Source organism: Ammospiza nelsoni, chromosome 13 (genome assembly GCF_027579445.1).
Source record: "Ammospiza nelsoni isolate bAmmNel1 chromosome 13, bAmmNel1.pri, whole genome shotgun sequence".
Classification (NCBI taxonomy): Eukaryota; Metazoa; Chordata; class Aves; order Passeriformes; family Passerellidae; genus Ammospiza; species Ammospiza nelsoni.
Window position 1 is genome coordinate 13,207,286 of NC_080645.1, and position 13,487 is coordinate 13,220,772.

The 13,487-nt window shown below is 36.7% G+C and overlaps 1 protein-coding gene across 1 annotated transcript; it reads right to left on the reverse strand.

Moving 5' to 3' along the window:
• Window positions 1–8,299: 8,299 nt before the first annotated feature.
• On the reverse strand, window positions 8,300–10,719 carry LOC132079150 (leukotriene B4 receptor 1-like). The gene has a single exon (XM_059481621.1). The coding sequence runs from the start codon at window positions 10,717–10,719 to the stop codon at window positions 9,709–9,711; it is 1,011 nt and encodes a 336-aa protein (XP_059337604.1). The 3' UTR covers window positions 8,300–9,708.
• Window positions 10,720–13,487: the final 2,768 nt, after the last annotated feature.

The window sequence follows — 13,487 nt, forward strand, 5'->3', positions numbered from 1 at the left end:
AATCATGACACAGCATACCAGAAAATACATCAGACGTCTTAAATATATTAATAATTCTAAAAAGAAATTTTCATGCTTCTAAGATATCTTACAGTAGCTTCTGAGCTCATTTCTAAAAGAAGTGATGAACACAAGCCAACTATTTGTGTAGGATCTTCCATATAAGTGTAAGATATAACCTGAGATTTCAGTCTGACCTCTGAGACATGTTGAAATCAAATGCCTAAAATGCAGGGGTTCACTCTGGAAACTTATTTTTTAGTTTCTGCAAAATGATTTTTCCAGATTAAAATTGCTGTTTCAGATTGCTTTGTGGCTACACATTCCTTGCTTTTGTTTAAAACATCTTTAGAGGCCTTTGCAACCAAAATATAAAACTTTTACTTTAATTAAGTTGCAGAGAACTTTGTCTATAAAGGCAATTATTTATACCTTTAATATATACTTCAGTCATTCCAACTGTACCCTGAGGAAATGTTAATTTTTAAACTTTAATGTATTATTTTAATGTAAATTTCTCTGTTACTATTTCTGCCTTATTCTTAATTCAAGAAGCTACTTGGAAAACCCTGCTAAGATAAATTCCATACTAGTTTAGAAGTCTACCTTCATTAAGAGCTCTATTGAAGTACCTACTTAAGTAGTGTAAATTCCTTTAGAATTTATATAAATTTGATTTAAAAAATCTAAGTATTCTGATAATAAAAGTTTTTAAGTGTTTAGCCCACCTGTGCCATGTGATAATAATTTTGTTAGACTTATATTTAATTATGGTAATACATTATTACACTTATCTCACTCTTACAATGGCATTTACTGTGTAGCATTGGGTACCTCCCTTCACCTTCTGTTTTCCTGACTGTAAAGCAGGAACAATAACAGCAGGAGTCACACACAGCCTCTCTGAGCTGTGCAAGGGGGGCTTTGATGGCAGTCAGGTCATCAAGGCACCCCCTCTAACCCATTCTTCCCTCTGGCTTTCCTTTCCAGGCATAATGAAATTTCTACAGGAATGTTTTATATTAAATACAAAACTGCACTCCTTGCCCAGTATCAACAACTATCTGAAGTTGCTACGAATGTGAATTCTACTCAGAAAAAAAACACAAACAGAACTCCTCTTTTGAGATGCAGGTAATGTTGGGGCATTAAAGGGAGTGCCCTCCTGACCCCTGCTCTTGTCCTGAGGCAGCAGATTGGGTTACTTGGTATCATTGCCTTGGCTTGGATAACTGCTCATAAAGTTACAGAGTTTTAGAATTCCTGCAACACCACTTATTTCCACAAACACCTGCAGCTCTGGTTTCCATAGGCCAGTTTTAAATTCAGTAGACAAATATTTCTTGTCTTTTACTGCCTTTCTTACTAAGGATCCCCCTAATTTCTTGTGGACTGAATGGAGTCCTACCAATTTTGTTAATCACTGCAAAAAAGCAATTTTTCATTTCCTGAACTTCCTTTTGTACTGATTAAAATCCTTCTTCCTTATATAATAAAATAAAAAGAAATTAATGCTGTATTACTTATTTGCTATCATGTTATCATTAATTACACACCCAGAGTTAGAGTTTAAACAACAGATTTCAAAGATAATTAACTGTTTCAAATTAGTTCAGGATGTTATAGAAAAGGAGAAAAATTCTTCTTTTTTTTTTTTTTTTGGAATTGGATACTTTAGTTATTACTGTTTATTTAATATTGCTCTTTGAAGAATTGAATGCACTATAATACTGAACAAAATATAGGAAGTTGCTAGCTCAAGAGGCTTGTCTTTATCTTCTGATCAGAGAAATGAAATGGGATTTCCTGTGGTTCTTTTTTGCTTGTCTGTTCACTTTACAGCAAAGTACTGATCTAAGGCACATTTCTACATCACAGTTCCAGCCTTTACCAGTGACCAGACATACATCATCCTTCTCCTTAAACAGAAATGGTGGTGAGCTACTTTTTGTGGAAAGGGGAACCAGTAGAAAGAAAAGGAAGTGGTTTTGCCTCAAGCAGCCAAGGTGAAATGTATGTTTTCACTTACCCTGAGAGCAGGAAACTTCACTTCCCAGGCTTAGCAATGCCACACTGTGTGGCATTTTGCCTATACATGTGAGAAATGAGAAGGGATTTCGCTGGCACGCAGACAGCTGTGGCAAGTGGGATTTGGAGGGGTGTCTGTTCACTCCCTGTGCTACTCTGGCAGCTGAGGAGAGCTCAGTGAGTTCCCCTGCCAAGGGACTGCCCCGGGCTGGCCTGGCTGCAGCAACCAGGGCCAGCAGCTCCTAAAGCAGGGCCCCAGCTCCTTCAGAAATGGTGGTTCCAGGCTGCCACACGCATTGGGGAACCCAGCAACTCTAGGAGCAGCTGAAGCACAAAAAGGGTGTTATGTCCCCTGCTGTAAGGAGGAATGTGAGTGTGAGGAAAGTGTAGGACAGACCACACTGCCATAGGTCAGCCTAGAGCAGAGACCGGCTCACCTCCCACAGCTCCCTCACCCACAGGGAAAAAACACAGCAAAATATTCCCTGGGTTCTTAAACAGCTTCATTGCTTTTGGTACTCTTTAGCACTTGTGGATAAACACCACTAATTTAAAAGATTAAATTTAAAAGATTAAATTACACCACTACCTCTCTGTGAAATTATCAGTGTGCCCAAAATTATTTACTAGAGTTAAATTATAGAGCAACAAGGAAACAAGTCTATAACCAAAGCAATATGAATTTGGTGCTTAGGAAATGCATAGCTATGTTTTCAAACACAAGCCAAGAATTTTTCTTTTCGTGCTCTTGTGCTCAGGATGCTAAATATTTAACTTTATTCAACCAATGGTATTATGAAATGAAATGAAAGATCCTATCACATGGCCAACCCAACAGTTACACTGGGCTATTTAATTGTCTGGTTAACGCCAGCCAAAGTTCAGTGACCCACAGCAGGTGAAATTCTCAGTGCAGAGTGTGATAACATCTTTGTGATCAGAACAGCGTATGTTTTGCTTGCTCTTGTGCTCAGAGAATTTCTGTGTATTTCCAGTGGTTAAAAGATGTAATTTTCTGTATCTTGGAGAGAGCAAAGTATCTTTCTGTGTATCAAACATAGAAAAACTGTGATGAGAATTGAAGAATCAAAGGAAGAAAAAGGGTGAGAGGTAGGAAAAATATTCTGAAGTTTTTATATTATAATTCTTCATTTGTAATATGAAAGAAATGTGAGTATAAGTGAAAAAATAGCAACCTTGAAATGTTAAAGTGTAAAAACAACATCATTTTTTCTAGGAAGCTTCCCTACTTTTTACAAAGTTGCCTAACTTAAGCCATTACATAAAACGGCAATTGTGGCTTATGGCCATTATTCCTTGAATAATTTGCATTTTCCTGTTCTTGTTCTTTGTGTTTCCATTGCTGCTGGAAATGTATCAGGTCCCTGGGTGCACTAATTACCCTTAATGACCCTCCACTCCACAGACCCTGCCTCTAGGCCTGGAAATCCATATAAATTCAGGCCTGGAACTTCACCCCTACTTGACCTGCGTTGCTGGAGTGCCTGTTTGAGTTCTGCCCTGGCCATGCCTGTGCTTGGCCATGTACCTTATTGATACAGGTCCTGACCTATGGTCTGACTTCCTGACATGACCCTTACTGACCACTGTGGTCCTGCTTGCTCATCACTGGCTGGTTCTGATTTTCATTTTACTTTAGCTGTCAAAGAACAAAATAAGGTGTGTAATGTAAAATAGTTGGGTTATAATGTAGCATACAATGCAAATCTTGGGGTAGAATGGATATTTAGGGAAATGGTTATTGGGTAGAAACCTTTCATTCAGGATGTCTTCTTTCTAGAAGTGCTAGGAGAAGTTCTTCAGCAAAATAAGTTTCTTCTGATAATTTTAAAAGTAGGATTAATCAATTAGTGTAATGCTATTCAACATTACAAATGTAAGAGGATTAAACCAAACCTTGTTGAAAGACACCAAAACCACTACATACAGAAGCTGAACATAGCAATAGAGAAAAAAGGTATTTGAAACCAAATCTATTGATTCTGTTTTCTGCTTTACCCCCAACACTTCTCTTATTTTCTTAAAGGCAAAGCTTTTGCAACATTCTTATAATGGATATCTTCAAGATATTTATCATCTGCAAGAACCATTTCTAATTTAGCCATAAGGAAGTCAAGTCTTTCTGAAACTTTTTGAGAGCATCTCAAAACTACCAAAATCCTAGAAATCAATAATATCACCTGGCAGGAGATGGGAGCTACTCAAATTCAAGTCAAGGTCCAGCTCTACATGCTTATTGATGGCTTGGCAGGGAGAAGTTGTTTCCAGCACAGACTTTTCACAGACTGGCATGAGGCAACTGTTAGGCATTCTGTCAGGCACTCTCAGATTGCCTAATTTGTGCAATATTTGAAACAATGTGGGCTTAGGCTCCTGAAGAGCAAAAAAGAGATGAACTAGATCACTCTGAAATGAATGCTTAATATATTATTGTGGATTTTTGTGAACATTTCTGTCTCAATGACTTGAACCTTAAATAGGTTCACAACTGATACAATGAACAAAGTATTTCACTGCTTGTTTCAGTGACTTCCAGAGTATTAAACTTAAGCTTAACTTTTTAAAATGGAAAAGCCACATGGTGGCAGGAGAGAACAAGGCATGTAAAAACCTGTGATGCTAAATGCTTCCCTCAGATTTAACTACCTAATATTCCCTTCTACAGCAAGCTGAAGCTCTGTGGCTGTATTTTTAAATCTAACAGGCACTCATAGTTGCAATGTTTAAAAAGTGTCCATGACTTCTAAGTTTCTGATACTAATCACCAAGTTCACCAGTAAATATTAATATTATAGTGACTTGTGAAATTATGCAGTAGAGTTAAGGTATTGAATCTGCAACTTGTTTTCAGATTGTTTACACTGTAATACATTCCCACAGCATCAGAGGTGCAACGACTAGAAGTGATCTTCACACAGCTATTTTCATATTGTGGCTCTTATGGTGACACCACCAATGACAGGTCATAAACACTGCTTCAAATTCACAATTCTATGAAAATGAAATATTTAGCCATTAATTTTTTGTGTAATGTGCTATACCATGAACAGGTCTGCTGTGCAAAAATGAAAAGTCTGATTTTTCAGTTTAAGATCCAGTAAGAGCAGGCTAAACTTCTAATCCTCCAATTTACAACCATCTGAACATACCCTTCACTTTAATCACAATACATTGTTTGTAGGTGTCTCAGTGCAGTTCACACTGTTTCCTAGTTAATAGCCCATGGAAATACTGATGCACTTACCTGCACACACTATTGGTACCTATACAGGTGCAGCCAAAACTGAAGACTGACCATTAATTTTGCAATCAAGACTTAGTTCTGATAGCTGACTTCTAGTAGATAAATAATAAGTGGATTTTTCTGTTTAGCAGATGTATAATTGATTCCTAATTCAAGAGCTGTGACTCTTTAACCTGTATTTGAAGACTTCATGGCATCTTTTTCAATAATGCCATCATTTAAATCACTGACTTGACACATTCCATAAAATAATTTTCTTCTAATCTGAATATTTCTTCAACTTCAATCTATTTTAAAATGTTGAATCTTTCTAAGAACCATCCATGTCATTTTTAGCATATTTGATTTAACGGGAAAGAAGACACAAAGAAATTCAATAATACACAACTCTCTTATCTCTTATGGAGATAAGAGCACGAACTTTTACAGTCCTCAGAGCACGAACTTTCTGAGGACTGTAAACAGTGTTGTAAAGTTTCTGAAATCCTGGTGTCCCTCATCATAGCCCTGGTCACAGCCAGCTCTTAATGCTAACAGGAGCAGCATAGGCTACTCACCCTCTCAGAGGACAGGCTTATGTCTCTCTAAACTCTGGTTTATTGAATTTTTTTCTTAAATCTACTGAGCACCAGTGTGGATCACACTGAGAAGTTTTCTAATAAGGAATTGTTTCAGTGATTAACTGCTCTGACAAGAAAGCATTCACAAAAATGTGAAAATGTCTTGCAACTGAATAGTTTTCACTTCCCTGTCTGCTCTCTTTCTATACTCAGTTCTCATGGCTGAACTTCTCAGTTCCAGTTTAAGTCTATATAATTCTTAATAATCTTGACTAACTTATTTCTCATGCTTTTCTACTCAAAAAAGCAATAGCTTTTCCTTTGCCTTCCCTTTTCCCAATATATGCAGAAAAGAGACTAATACAAGAGCTGTACACTAACCTGTAGAGGAAAACTTCACGCTGTTAATATTTGCTACTTCCACGTCTTCTGAAATATTTATTCTTTATCAGACTCTTGCTTGAATGTGAAGAAATTAAATTCCTATGTTGTTTCTGTGTCATCTGTTAGCTTCTTTTATTCCTTTCACCCAGGCACTGCAGGCAAATCTTTCATTTAGTCCTGCTAATTGTAACCCTAAAAGTTCCATAACTGCAGCCTTAACTGTCTTTAAAATGTGTCTTTTGCTCTACTTCTTCCTAGAAAACGTTCTGGAGGTTTAAACATTTTTTTTCCTAATATAATGCAGTTGCCCTGTTTCTTCTTGTAAATAAGGATCTCTGATTTCCCTTGTGCTACTCCTTAAATTGTGAGTTGCCTGTAAATATTCACAAAGCTTCATTGTTTTAATCCAGGTATAACTCTTTTGCCTTGATGCTTTTGATGTCAACAGGCAACAAATAGTGTAAGGCTGATGCTTTATGTCCTTTTCTATCCTTCTTGTATATTGGCTGCATGAGCTAAAAATTTCTCAGGCTTTCCTTCAATCCATTTAATATTACATGAATTCACTTTAGGCAGCATAATCCTACTATAGTAAATGTGAAAAAATCCTGATGTAAACCCATGGAATGTTGACAGCAAGTTTCAGGCTAGGAAATATTGAAATGTTAAGAGATAATTGTTAGAAGATGATTAATTTTTACAAATGTGAGAAATTCAAAGTATTTGATCACCTCCTAGTACTCAGTGTTCTAAGCAGAGTTGCACTGACTCCACATGATGTTCCCTGCACTTCAGTGTAGTCTGAGGTGATTTCACTCAGGTGACTGAAGTGGCTCTCTCTTGGCTCAGCTTTCTGCCTTGCTGTGTCACGAGAAATAACTGGACACTGAAAACACACAGCAGACCTCATAAACAAGGGTAGAAGGGTTAGGAAGAAAGAAAGAAAGAAAAAAAAATAAGAACTCAAGTGACATGAAGCCTCTATTTTCCTGGGAGAATCTGAGTGTGTCTCAAGTTAATAGGAGGTCACTATTTTGATCTAGCTTGAGCAACAGATAGAGGTGAGAGCATGTTAGCCCTGATGAAGTGCAAAATCTGGCTGCATTCCTAGGCCTGATGTGTACCTGCTCAAGGAAGCAGCAGACAACCAAGTCATCTGCTTGGACTTTTAGGTGGACTCTTATTGTCCCAGTTACATGACTGTGTGCTGACAAAAATATTAAATCAGTGAGGATTTTAACTGTGCATACCAACGGCAAGAATTACCTCTATTTACTCTACATAAAAATGAAATTAGTTAATGTTGCTGGTTTAGTATGTTCTAGTACTTCTCAAACAGCCTTCAAAAGAAACACAGTTCTTAGAGATGACTGTCTGACTATCTACTGGACATAGAACCAAGGTCATTAATGAGAAATTAAGAGGGACAGTTCTAGCTCCTTGATGGACCTCCTGATGGACAGGGACTTCAGTACTGTGAGTAAAAAGCAATGGAGAAAATGTGAAAAATTAATATTGAGGCAGAAAATTCAGGCATGGACTGATAGAAAAGAAAATATTGGTCAGGCAGCTTGTACTAAAGTTTGCCTGCGTGTTTTCTAACACTCTGAGTTGGGAAATACTTGACTCTTTGTGGCCTAGAAGTACAGTTGCAGTGCTCATGTGCTTATCAGATAGCAAATCTCCTGGTCTACTCTGTGTTGTTGAATAGTGAGTGATTCCTATCTCAAGAACATATTGGGAAATACAGCTTCACTTTTTTATGAGTAGATAACTGAAACTGCTGTTTTTTTGTGAGATAATGTCACATTGCTATATTGAATGCCCTATAGCAATTAAAAGCTATTAGAGGGGTGAAAAATAGTGGTAGGTAAAGGCTGGGGTCAAGTCTAAAGTGTTTCATCTGTTGCTTACTTTTTGTCGCAAACAAGATCTTGCTAAAGTTTTCTTTAATTCCAGTGAAGGAGTCCTGTTGAAGGAAAACCCTCTGTGCTGTGGACTTCTATTCAGGAGAAAAAGTACTTTGTGATAAGAAGCAGGAATAACAAATACATATGCAAAGTTTAGAGAAATATTCTTCCATTAGGAGCTAAGGATTTAACCTCCCTGTGTTTATTTCAGTTTACAAGCTAAATTAATACAACTCAAATATCTTGCACTTCAAAATTCAAAATTATTCAAAATTTCAAAAATTAATGGCTGGTTAGTATTTGTAATTTCTTTTTAAAGATGAGTAATATAGCTATTTAGCAACTGTCCAGAACAAGGAAAATGAAATTACAACATGCTTCGTAATCAGTAGTTATCTTGATCTTATTACAAATGTTTGACTTAAAAATTTACAAAGCAAGGGTAAAAAATGTTAAGCACAATTGAAATAAATAAAACTTCAAAAGCAAACACTTGATGCCATGTAATTTTTCACAGTGAGTTTACACACATTCACAAAACTAAAGCCCTTGCAAATACTAATTTTATTGGTTTCCTATGGCAAGGTCCACTATTCTATAAGAATAGAAAAATATAACTCTTTTATTTGCAAGGTGAAGTTTTTCTGATATGAGACACTTTGTACTACTACCATAATTTTCTTACACATAAATTTAATAGGAAGGATGTCTCCTTCCTCCTCACCTGAGCCTGATCCAATTCTTCCACAATTTAATAGACCTCTTGGAAACTTAACTTCTTTGAATCAAAATTTTTGAGGATACTCAAAGTATATATATTTAACACATCAAATTGCTACTGAAGTATGCAATGTGTTTGCCATCAGATCCAGCATGCAGTCTGCAGTGGTGTTTGCCATACAACACAGTTCTCATACTCCATGTTTGACTTGTTCAAACCCATTACCCCAAGATAATGCAGTAAATGATCTTGACTGTATAAACAACCCTTACTACTTTCAAACCTAAATATAGTAATGAATAAAAAACAGCTTTGAATTTTCCATCAACCCAGAAGACTTTTGTGTCATTAGTACAATAATTTAAAACCATTATGAGCCATATAAAGAATTTAACTTCTTAAAACTTTAGATTGTATAAGGATTTTTGAACATGTAAAAATTTTTTTTTCTGCAGAAAAACCTTAGTTTCATTAGTTTCAAGCTTTCAAAGTCTCTCTTTTTCACATGCAGTTCTTTTCTGTTTTCTGCACACAGACTTTCTAGAAATCAGAAATAATTTTAATGGAAAGCAACAATGTTGTATTCCTCACAATTTTAGCTTTTAGCCACCTTGTTGATGTTCTCAGCAACAGTGAAATAGTGCCCATTTCATGATGTGAATAATAATTTATGAACTGAACAATGTTGTTCATGCCAATTCTTATAAAACACACAAGAAAAAAACCCAAAAGGCTTTTCTTTCTTTACAGCTTTCCCTGGACTGCTCAGTAAATGAAACTGAGAGAATGAGGAGAAAGGACGGCTGAAGAAATGACACAGATTATTCACTGAGTTCCTTGTTAGAGATTTTCTGTGCCTACCAAAGGATCTTCATGTTTGGCTACAACCAGATTTCTTTTCTTGTCTTCCTCTGTTACAGTCTGACTGATCTGTTCAAACAGCTTTGACATCTTGGCAAACCTCAGGTGGTTCTGAAACTTTCGTGCAGCAAAAGCATAAAGCAGAGGGTTAATACAGCTACTGATGAATACAAGTGCTCCAGAGATGTATGCTCCTTTGTCTACAATTTCTTCCAGTGCCAAAGACATCTCCTCATTCGAGAGCTCTATTTCAACAGAAATGACATCCAGGATGTTAAAGATGTGGTGAGGGAACCAGCACAGAATGAAAGCCACCACGACGCTGGCAATGAGACGTTCCGATCGCTGCTTGGATTGGTAAGTCATTCTGCTTATTCTTCTTGCAACACACACATAACAAGTGCAAATAATTAAGAAAGGGATTACAAAACCTGCAAGGGTCTCCAGCAGAAGATAGGACACTTTCTGTCTATTAGAAGAGTAGTTGCGACACGTGCACAGAAGCCGACCGTCCATTTCTTCTGTCTCTTGAAATGGAATGACAGAAATGCCAAAGGCAACAGACAGAAACCAAATGAGGAACACAATTAAAGAAATTTTTTCTTTTCTTCTGTAGGTTTGAATTGTGAAAGGGTAAAACACAGCCAGTAGCCGCTCCAAGCTGAGTGCTGTAATCAGAAATATACTGGCATACATGCTGCAGTAAATAATGAAAACCAGCACTTTGCAGAAGATGATTCCAAAAACCCATGAGTCAACAAAAGAGTAAATCCAGATTGGTAAAGTGATCAGTACAAGGACATCAGCAATGGCCAGGTTCAAGATCAGCAGGACTGAAAGAGATATTTTCTTAATTTTTGTACAAACAGTCCAGATGACAATGCAGTTCCCAGGAGTGCCAATTATAAATGACAAAGCCAGTATTATGCAGACTACTGACCTCACAATATTCCATGCTGAGTTCCCACTGCTTTCCTCAGCTTGACTCATTCTGGAAATTCTTCTGTTCTTGGTTGCTCTGTGCTCTGCTTTTATTCTGTAGGTGTTGGTGAACTAGTTGAAAGTTCTCCTCCAACTGATGTTCTGAAGGCTAATGCAGACTATGAGCTCACATCCTCATGTTTACTCTTACTGACATCTGACCACATATGGCAGATGGCCACATATGGCAGTTCCTGTTGTTTAGGAGGATAGGTATTTTTGCATACAAAGCAAAAGCAAAAATACAATGCAGGACCTGACTTTGCTGTTAGTTATACATCCATTGTGCTTCAGCAAATTTTACAGCATGTTGGTGGTCTTTCTAAAGTGTCCCTATTTAAAGAAATGTGCTACTGTTTTGATGTTACTGATCTAATCAACAGCTGTGAGGAGAAAGAAACCCTTTTTATGCTATTCTATTCTTGCTCCTATGAACAACTTGGCACTTTATTTTATAAAAACAAAAACCAGAGGAGTAGCAGGTCAACTACAAATGGGCATTATATGTTTGGCAAGAATTTTAAAGCACAAAAATTGTGCTTACTACCTTCATGTCATCTTTTTTAATTCAGCAGAAAACAGTCAATCATATTTATAAATACCCTGGCATAAAGGAAATCAACTGTTTGTACTGGTACAACAAAGTGGGTAGGAGTTGTATTTCTAATTCTCTGGGAAATTGCAGTTCTTTACCAAACAATAACCCTCAGAGTATTCTGTCTGGATGTAGACTTATAGGAGGAAGTGCTCCATGCCAGAGAGAAAAGATATGACTACATTATTGTCCTGCTGTGCCAGCAATGGGCTATGATGTTTATGATTTTTCCTAGGAAACTTGGTAGTCAATGTAGTACTCAAATCCTAAATGAATCATAAGTTCTTCAGAGCCTGGCCAAAGAGTATGAAACTATTTTGTTATCCTGATTTCAAAACATTTTCTGAAGTTAATTTCTAAAATGTTAAAGGAGGAACTAGAACAGCAGAGCCAACAGAAATATTCAAGAAGTGGAACTGGATGGGTATTTACCACTAAAAAAAGTTCACTGAAACAAAGGAGTTATTTATAAATTTCTTAAATTTAAGAATGTGATGCAGATTATTTCCCTAATTTTACAAACCTGGCAAATGTAGTGCACAGTATTAAGTTTAAAAGTATTTTTCACCATGGAAAAAGGATTGTAACATCAGCACCCCCAAAGCAGCTTAGCTGGTTTTGCTCTTGTAAGAATATAATGAGATCAAAAGCAAATCCAGAATAACCCCACTGAAGTCAAGTATTATATCTTCAAAATACTATTTGTGTAATACAGATTTTAATTGGGATTTAATCAGATACATGATTCCAGTTCCTTTCATTTTTAACCACATTTAATGAATATCAGGTAGAGGAAAAAATGAAGGAAGCTGTTTGTATTGAAGGGAATTTCTGAAAACCACATGTGAAAATTAACTAGTGGGAGGAAGTGCTGGGCAGGATCTCTTCTTCCAATGAAATCACCTTTACACACATTTTTTTTTCCCCAGAAATATCTTCATAGACTGTTTTAGTTTATTGCCAGTGGCATATCTAGATTGAATTAAGTTGCAGATTTTTATTGGAAAAAGACAATCAAGCAGAGATGTCCAGTACCTCTTGTCACCCAGTGCTTCAGGGACTGGCAGGTTCTTTAAGTAAAGTCAATCTAGATTATGATTGTTGTGTCATACACTGATTATCAAGACTTTGACCTGAATTGCAGAGAGCTCAGGTGACTAAAAGCCTACATAACCAAAGACTTTAGATAGTAAAGAAAGCTACACTGATCACTAGAAACTGCTTAACTGAAAGGTGGGATAATTGCTAAAAATCCTGTGTAGCAGTAAGATACACAAACTGCTAGAAATTGTAGATAACAATAAGGTATGCTCTTAAGTAAATTTTTATGTCATAATAAGTGCTCTAAGTGTAGCTACAATCTTGTGGCCAGCCCTCAATCTACCAAGGATCCCTAAAAGGACTTGTATGTTCTGTACCATTGTGTGACAGTCTGTAGGATTTTTTTGTATAACTTTATTTTTGGTGGAAAAGAGCAGTTGTCTGAACAACCACTGGTATAAGTATAGTTCTAATCCAGTAGTGTATGGATGTGGTTGAACTTCTGAAGCACCTGGCCTTACATTTTCCAGAAACACCTTTCTCCACTTGAGTTGAAGTTTGCTTGCTAAATGGCCTCAGCCTCTGGCTGTGTCTTTCATTTAAGCTAGAAAACAAATGAGTCTCTCAATTGCAGCCACAGTCTGGAATTTCTGTTTCAGAAAAATCCCAAAGAAGTTTTGGACTGCTAAGATTTCCTTGAGTAAGACTCTGAAGCTAGGCTGTTAGACTAAATATCTCAGACATTAGAGTTAACATTAGCTCAGGAGCATGTTCCTGAACAGCTCTATGTGACTCCTGGATCACTAAGAAAACTTCACGCTGTAAACTGTCTTTAATATTCTCTAAGAGTGTCCGTTATTTATCAAATTTAAATTAGTAGAACACAAACTTTATAGGCAATTTAGCAAATATTTTCATTAACAAATATGGGGAAGAGTAATAACTTACAGATGACAATAGTGTAGTCAATAGCTGCTAAAAACAACAGTGGCTAAACAATTCAGTATCTTACTCACCCTTTTGGCCACATGTGGGTGGGCTTTAAAGTATGAATGCATTTGGACTTCGAATCACAGAAGCTCTGGTCCACTTCATCACAGCAGTGAAATTAAGCTGCATCTGTATGTTTAAAAAACACAGT